This window comes from Mizuhopecten yessoensis, unplaced genomic scaffold, assembly GCF_002113885.1.
Source record: "Mizuhopecten yessoensis strain PY_sf001 unplaced genomic scaffold, ASM211388v2 scaffold8995, whole genome shotgun sequence".
Taxonomy (NCBI): domain Eukaryota; kingdom Metazoa; phylum Mollusca; class Bivalvia; order Pectinida; family Pectinidae; genus Mizuhopecten; species Mizuhopecten yessoensis.
In genome coordinates, this window is record NW_018407826.1 from 35,484 (window position 1) to 44,873 (window position 9,390).

The 9,390-nt window shown below is 34.1% G+C and overlaps 1 protein-coding gene across 1 annotated transcript; it reads left to right on the top strand.

Annotated features, from left to right (window-relative positions):
- Positions 1–6,504: 6,504 nt before the first annotated feature.
- LOC110457030 (G-protein coupled receptor daf-38-like) lies at positions 6,505–8,731 on the top strand. Its single transcript, XM_021508117.1, has one exon. The coding sequence runs from the start codon at positions 6,654–6,656 to the stop codon at positions 7,914–7,916; it is 1,263 nt and encodes a 420-aa protein (XP_021363792.1). The 5' UTR covers positions 6,505–6,653; the 3' UTR covers positions 7,917–8,731.
- The last annotated feature ends 659 nt before the right edge of the window (positions 8,732–9,390 follow it).

Below are 9,390 nucleotides of genomic sequence, written 5' to 3' on the forward strand. Positions count from 1 at the left end.
CATTGTTAATCTTTAAATAAATGCAATCATTGAAATATGTTTGTATTAATAAGTTATGGTTGTTGATCAAATACAATTGTTAACATCAATACACTATGTTGGTTAATCAAACACAATCGTTGATATCAATACGTTTTGGTGGTTCATCAAATACAATCGTTTGTATCAATACGTATTGGTGGTTCATCAAATACAATCGTTTGTATCAATATGTATTGTTGGTTCATCAAATACAATCGTTTGTATCAATACGTATTGGTGATTCATCAAATACAATCGTTTGTATCAATACGTATTGGTGGTTCATCAAATACAATCGTTTGTTTCAATAAGTTATAGTTGATAATCCCTAACAATTGTTTACATCAGTAGGTTTTGGCTGTTAATAAATTGCCACTGTTTAGATCAATAAGTTATGGTTGTCTTACGATTATGATGCTGATCTTATTATTATAAAGATTTATAATGTATTATTCTCGAATGCAGCTATTTTGTTCTGTTTCTGGGTAATGAAGCTGCTTTCTATAATTGTTTTTCCCATCGTCATAAAATATGGCACTGTCAGTACAGTATAATATCTATGTAATATTCATGGTAATAACCAGGCGTTATAAGTTTTGAGATATTTTATGTAAACAAAAATAAATATTAAAGTAAACGGTTTGGTTTTGGTTTGTTTGTGTTTTATGTACTACATGTATTAACAGCTATGGTCGTTTAAGGACTGCCAGGTTTTGGATCACTGCAGCAGTTATAATCGTGAAGAGTTCCAATTAGAGTACTTTTACTTAGAGCAGTATCCCTTCTATATATGATAAAACAACTAAGTGCTTTTTACCTCGCTTTTATACTATAAGTGTAACATCCCCTGCCAAGTTTCAATATGCTTTGCGGCCCATACTCTGGACACTCGTTTTCATTATGTGCTAACGTAATTCGTGTATAGGAACATTGGAGTGAATGTATCGCAATGTAGAGGTCTTTTGTTCGACTTCTGCATTTCTATTATCTTAATTGTTATTCGTTTTCACACATTTATTTTATGAGCAGCTCAATTCCGTAAATGTGATTTTTTTAAATAAATATTTCTTTTGAAATTGACTTAAATAAATTACAATGGTTATTTGGTTACTTGATGTTATCATTCACATTAAAATACGCTAAAAATCTAGCTTATTGTACTAAACTTATATTAAGCAATTATCTAAACAACATTATTACCAAAGTTTCGATCCACCACATCTACTTATCATGTTTGATTACCAAAACAATTCTAATCACCAGTATCACTTAGGGACTTGAGGATTTTAATAGATATATTTGGACCGAAAATTGACAGATTAAACATGGCTGCATGCAACTAACAGTGATAAATAACGGCACTCAAAACCAATTTTAAAACTTACAATAGCAGGATAATTGTTTATCAGTAACACTATGATATTTTTTTTTATTGATATACGATTAATTTAACAGATAAACCCAAACCCGTATAAGACGAACCGTGACTGACATGCGTATTTAAAACGCTTATCTGTTGTAAATCTAATGTAAAGTATACATGGCATTCTATATAAATTTAAGCTACAGTTGTAAAACTTTTTATTACTTTCATTTTGATCATCTTCACCATAACCAAATTCCTCAAAATCCGTTTTCAATTCGCAATCTTACCCCCCGTACAGCTATCCCTCTGTACCATACTGGCTGCCGGTGGTTGAACTTGTGACGTCACAGCCAGAAAAGCGTAAGTTACCAGTACGCTGATTAGCAGTAGATCGATAGGTGCAAATCGCGCACTTCGCGGATCGATATCTCGGTACTGGATTATTTTGCATTATAAAATTGATTTGGTTGTTAAAATACAATGTAATTACATATATGCAACTTCTTATATCAGACTTTTCATAAGGTTCAATGTTTTCAGGAAGATTGTAAAAGATCACTTAACTAAAAAAATCATTTATTTTACAACTTGTGGTTAAAGTACATGTTAAATCCTGTTTTTGTGTAGATTTTGTATTTATATTTCCAAACATTCCAATGTTATTTACAGATATTATTTCATATATTTTATTTACCAATATAAATCTCGAGTTATCACAATGGCATGCTATTCAGTTACCAAAAGCTTCATTCATAGTATCAAGTGATATTGGCAGAGGCAGCACATTTGATGTTTACAATATAATCATAAATGTAAAAATAAAATATCTCAATCACCTTTATTGTTTGTTCCACTTTCTTTTGTTAACTTGTTCTTTATATTAGAAGTCTTAACCGAGCTAAGATTAACTAAGTGAGCCATCAAGTTTCTAAAATGTTGTTCTACTGTTTGACCACTTCAATAGTTTATGATAATGACTTGTATGGTCAGACTTAGCTTGATGGTGCCCTTAAAGCTTAAAGATGATGTAAATTGACAGCGTAATATGTTTAGCCTATCAGTATTTTCAGTACTTTGATTAACATTTCCCATCATTTTTGTAGTCCTAATTTAAGATCGTAGGTTCGGGTCAGTACACAAACCACGTGGTCGCCATGTATGTCGGACAAGTAGATTGTTCCTCCGTACATTTAATAACACTACTCTAAATCTAATCGAATTTTGATCGAATTAGCCAAAACTGGTGAATTTAATGTCAATATGTTTAAGTTCTGTGGTAGGAGTTCAATGTGTAGATCTTTTTCGATATATACGCTATAAAACTAACACTTAGAAGAGGAGGCCATGATTGTTGAAAACGTCTTTACGGTATCGCCTACCGACCTTTTAAACTTGTCTGAGAAAGGCAATTTTGTATCAACAGTTAATGTAATTTCAGGCTAAATCATAACATTATTTGCGGTTCACAATGTTTTTTAAGTACTTGAGGTCAGGTCAAGGTCAAGGATGTACTTGTAATTTTGTTTTACAAATTAGATGCATTTGCGAAGGATACCAATAGGACGAAGAAATGAGGATAATGATATCCGTTAGTATGAAATTCCTTTGTTTGAGACATATTAACCTACATATAAGCTAACATGTAAGCTTTTTTGCTTTTTATCATTGTTTTGTTATTTATTGCAATAAATCATCCAATTGTACCAACGAATTAGCGTGCTCTTTCAGAGTGTTGGCCGTATATTTTGATATCATTGCTTATTCAATATTATTGACTTGTTTATGACTTCATGAGTCTCACCAACAGCTGACCAGACATCAGTTGGCTGATGCTTTTACCGACAACGATGGGTGCATTTAATGTTAGTGCTACATATTCATGCTGAATATATAAAGACCCGTTGGATAATTGTGTTGTCTAAGGCTTCATTATTCTCCGAAAGTATTTTATTTTTTTCAGAAAATACATTTTTTGCTTATTTTTTTTGCTTATAAATAAGTCGCATTAAAACATGTTTGGATCATTGTATGTTGATGTTTTCAGTATGTGAACGTATGTATCATTTCCGTTTGATTTGATGGATGAGAAACTAACTTACAGCATAAGAACATCAAAAGATTTAACTGAATCAAGGATGTTTGAGTATAGCAATATGACGGGGCCAGTATTAAGAAGTCACAAGAAAGTTTTTGAGCTTGGCTGTAGAATTCACTAGTGTTAGGTATATACTTGTTAGCTGCAGTGTTAATTACATATACAGACATAGCAAATGTTCATCCAGGCTAACAAGGATGAATTTTGATGTATAAGTTGATAAAACTTGCTTCATGTTTGCTATAAAATAAATAATCATTATTATTATTATTATTGGTCTGATGGTATGTATTGAATTTTGTAGACTTTTTCGTTGATGGTCACACTTAATGTGTGGCAAATATATATATATATACTTTTGTAGACCTCAAAGGCTATATAAATAAAATGTTAACTGGTTGTACATGTACATGTAAGTATGGGAGTGCTCGGTGTAAGCTATAGATTGGAGATGCAGACTTGACAGGTGGTACAATGTATATATATTGATCAAGGAAGCTACATGTACATTATGTAGATTTCGTTGGTTCTAGAATGTTGATGGCGATGAGTAAGAAATAACTTATCAAAGGAAACAGGACTAGGAAACGAGGAGATTTTAACAGTTAGCTGGATGTCCCGGACGGCACCCTCAATGTGTACATGATAGGCCACAGTTATGTGACGACAAGTTATCGCTAAATTATAGAAATAATGGACTCTATATTAACTGAATATACAAGTTAATATCAAATTAAGGAGGCTCCACACTTTTAAGATACAAGTTTTAGATACAAATTTTGCAAGTGTTAGGTATAAATTTGACAAGTGTTCTTTACAAGTGTTAGGTATAAATTTGACCAATGTTCTTTACAAATGTTAGGTATAGACTTACAACGTGTTACAGCTGTAGCTACTGGCTCGACATATGATAATATTAGGTTTTACTCAGAACAGAAACTTATTACTGAGCAAAAAGGAGAAATTTTTACTCCTTATCTCATATGGGTATTGAAGGCTATTTATGCAAATAGATCAATTTGTTATATTTTTTATATATTTTTTTATAACATTTCCAATCATTTTGGTAGCCCCGATTGAAGGTCGTAGGTTCGGGGCAGAACACACACCATCTGATCGCCATGAATGTTGGGCAAGTATAATATTCCACCGTTACGTTTTTGATATAACGCTTCACTTAATCTGATTGAGTTTTGACCGAATAAGCCAAAACTGGTGAATTTAATGTCAGTATGTTTAAGTTCTGTGGAAGGAATTGACTGTGTAGATCTCTTTGGAGATAAACGCAATAAAAACCGCGTTATTTCCATTACTATCTTTCAAAAGAGGAGGCCATGATTGATGTTAACGTACTTTGCGGTATTGGCTATCGACCTTTTAAACTTTTTATCAACAACTAATATTAGCCAGGCTTAATCATAACACTATTAAAATGTCATATGTAAATGATATAACAAAGTATATAATTTCAACCACACCTTAATGAAAAATAAATTGTATACCCTTTTGACAATTTGTAAACATTTCGCCTATAACATGTACGAGAAAGGATTGTACGTGTTCCTGTACATTTCCAAATAATAACATTTAAAGAGTTGAATTTCGATCGTGCAGTTAGTTTTCTAAAAGAAATCAGTGTACATTTCTATTTGGTTTAGGAAGTAGTGGACATTGGTTTGATAAGTTTGCTTATGGTGTTTTATACACGCCCATTGGCCAGGTCAAAGTAAAGGATGTACTTGTAACTTTGCTAGTTTACTAGTTAGATGATTTTGTCGAGCATAACAACAGGAGGAAGTAATGATGATAAATTATATCCGTTATTGTGAAAGTCCTTTGTTTGAGACCTACATTGTATTAACTTACTCATTAACTTACATGTAAGTATTCATCGCATAGATATATTTAATTACCCTTTTCCTAATCTTTTTCCTTTGTCGTTACAGTGTACAGTTCTTTTGATCGGATTCGTTGTCACTGAAATAGCAGAACTGTCAACGTTGGCTGTATATATTGAAGGCTGGGATGTTCTACTTGGTCTGTCTGCCGTCTATAAAAAAATCCGAGAACGGTTATGTATAGTTGTCTTTTTCAGGATTGCTTGAACTAAAACATTAAGTATGCCATCTTGCTTTTTTATGAAAGGAAATAATTAAGTTGTGTGCTATACAAAGCAAAGACAAATTCAGTAAACAAAACACTTTTCATTCTATAGTAGTTCAGGATTTTTTTGCTTGTTAGAAAAAACAACATATTTTTCGTGTGTGTGAATTTGATGGAAAAACAACGGATGCCCGGAAAAAGACGCACCATCAGAAAATTTCTTTTAACCAATTATTAAAATGATATGGATGTAAAACAAAAGATCCGTTAAAAACTTCTTTTGTCGATGCAGCACGTGGTTATACGTGCCCCTTGACTCCCATCCCGACACGCTTCAATGTACTGTGTTTAATGTACATTTGTAATGTACTTATATGTGTATATTTTTGTAATATGCTATTGTAAAATACACTTTTAATGTTGAAATATGCTCATGTAACGTCATAAAAGTGTGCTAGTTTTTTGCTGATGTATTCAATACGAGTACTAGTAGTGTTTCAAAACAGCACTAAATTAGGGAAAAGGGAACCAACAAGTTAAGCTATATACAGGTGAAAATCAATGTATTGTTAGACTTTTGTATATATAAAGTGAGTTTTGATTTGTATCGGTTATGCTCATCGTCTCGGGTTTCCAGCTACAAGAGAAAACACCGTATAATGATTGGTTTAAACGTGTGAAAACTATGCGAGAAATGCATGCCGAACAGGTGTACGCAAGTAGGAAAAATGATTATCACACAAGCATGGCCAATTACGAATGTATCTCAAATGTCAAGAAGCTTATATATGTATTGTCCGGTATACGGTCCTTGCCAACAGGATGTAATACCTAATAAGATCATATCGCTTGTTAAATGTATAAAGTTTAACTTTATGAAAGATAATAATTGCTTTCTGAAACAAACGGCATATTTTGTCTGTGTGGCTCGTGTATAATGTGCTCTCTCAATATGTCCCGGATGTATATGTTGTACTCCACATGACACATGATACTGTATCAAATCTACTGCTGTAGGGCAATCTGTGAGCATCTACGGAATACTGGACCAGTCTTAAAATCCTCAACATGAACGTGACGTTCGAGCCTCCAGCAAATATGTCCAACAGCCTGGCAATTACAACTGGTACTCCTAAACTGCCTCCGTTGTTATTAGTCAACAATATCATCAAAGGAAAATTTCTTCCTCTGACAGTTGTTCTATGGTTTTACCTCCTCATCGGTGTTTTTGGAAACAGTTTAGTGATGTTTGTGTACTGGACACGTAAGAAACCCGTGCGAGAAGACCGGTACTTCATTCCTTTGCTTGCGCTGGTGGATCTTATATCGTGTGCTGTCTCGTCGGGAACAGGGATATACGCCCAGACGTACCCGCTGATGTTCGACAGTAATATCGGATGTAAAATGGCAGCGTTTCTGGGTATCCTGTTTGCCGGGATATCAGCCAATTGCCTTCTCGTCATTGCCGTTGACCGTTTCCTCAAGCTTTGCCGGCCCTTTGGTCGTCAAATGACACTCCCCATCAAGAAAAATGCTATCATTGGTATTTTTGTAATTAGCTTAGCGTTTTCACTCCCTGCTCTCAGTATTTACCGAACGGAGCAGGTTCCTATGAAACTGAAAAGCGGTTATACAATTCAGACATGGAAGTGTATTGACACGAAAGACGAAGAACACGCCACAGGTCACATTATCTACAAAGTGTTTCTGTTTGTGATGACTATGATAAGGTTCGTGGTTCTGTTCCTGTGTTACGGTAACATTATTTGGGTGATATTTCGGCAGAGAAAACAACGACTGAGGATGGGATCTGTCACGTCATACACTAGTACCTCATGCAGCAACGATGCAGTCGAACACATTAAAATGAATGTTCATAACAGCAACGAAGGCAAGTCAGACGAAGATACCAAGGAAACAAAAGAAAACGGATTCGAAAATGGGATTAATACTCCAATTATAGGAATTAAGCCTCGCAAGCAATACATACCTGATAGGCAGTATCCCAAACGGAAACAGAGTGTGGTGTCAACGACGGGATCAGTTGGACGCAGAGGAAGCGTTACAGACCGACAGGGTGTCCGTCTTACCATCATCTTTATCCTCATCACGTTCATCTACATCGTCACCTATGGTCCTAAGGTGTGGCTCATGGTAGAACAGTCACTCAACCGAGACTTCTGGTCAACGGTCCCTCAAGGTCAGCTACTCCTTTTCAGGTTTTTACACTCATTCTACATTTTCAACAACATTGTAAATCCGATTGTGTATGGAATAATGGACAGACGGTTCAGAGCGGATTGTAAGAAACGTTTTACTAGATGTAAATAACTTGAACGAGTAAGCGGACACTCTCATTTATGTGCTATAGATTTGAAAGCAATCAGCTTGAATGCTTCAACACGGGTGTGCTTCATGTCAATTGTAAATAAGTCAATGAAGTACTTCAGAATTTGATAGCTATCACGTGTAGCTGGTTGTATCAAAATTTTGATAATATTATGCTTTATTCAAAACAGTATCTTATTACTGAGCAATAAGGAGAAATTTTAACCCTATATCTCATATAGGTATTGAAGGGAATTTATGCAAATATACTTTGTTATATTTATATATGCTTTTTAACATTTCGAATCATATATGTAGTCCCAATTTAAGGTCGTATGTTCGGATTATCACACAAACCACGTGATTGCCATGTATTTCGGACAAGTACATTGTTCCTCCGTACATTTAATAACACTACTCTAAATCTGATCGAATTTTGCCCGAATTAGCCAAGCCTGGTGAATTTAATGTCAATATGTTTAAGTTCTGTGGTAAGAGTTTATTGTGAAGATCTGTTTGGAGATAGACGCTATATAACCTCTTTTTCGCCATAACTATTCCTTTAAAGAGGAGTCAATGATTGATGTAAACGTACTTTACCGTATTGGCTACCGACCTTTTAAACTTATCTGAAAAGGGGAAATGTTTTATCAACAGTTAATGTAAATTCAGGCTAAATCATAACGTTATTTGAAATGCATATGTAAATGTGGTATAATTAAGAATATAATGTCAACCCGAACGATATGAAAAATAAATTGTATACTCCTTTGACAATTGGTAAGGTAGCAGTGTACAGTAGCGTACGGTGACAGGGGTGATATTTTTGTACAAAGAATAACCCCTGTAATATTACATGTATCAAAAGTAAAAAAAAAAATCAGCTCTTAAATTGGCATATGCATGATGGATTGGACTATGTGGGCTTCACATTTAAAAAAAAACAATAATTCAAATTTGACTACATTTTTGGCCATTTACGAATCTGTGTCTACACAACAAAAGCTAGCATTTCATGTAGTCTATTTTTGTACTCGGCACATGTGTAAATATTGTGAAAAATCTAGTCTAACGACCTATGCCAAAACGTGAGTATCTGTGACCGAGCAGGTAATATTTAATTTAAGACAGGGTTTAAGAACAAAAACCTACTTGCGTGGGTCAAATTTTGGGTTAAAAATAATGTTTTTTGGCATCATTTGGCGTTTTTTGATGTGGTAACCATGGTTTTCACAAGTCCCAAATCTGGGGAAATTCCTTTTTGAAAAAATAATCATTCTTCTAAAAAAACACGTATTAAAAATGTAGTTCATAAATATATATATGTAGGTGTGTTGTGCAGGATGCATCCGCTATCCATGTTTATCCGAGACATGCCCTAAAGGGTCAAGACATTTCTACTGTACTCCGCTACCTCAACAGTACATTTTCCCGTATATTTCCAAATAATAACATTTAAAGAGTTGAATTTCGATTA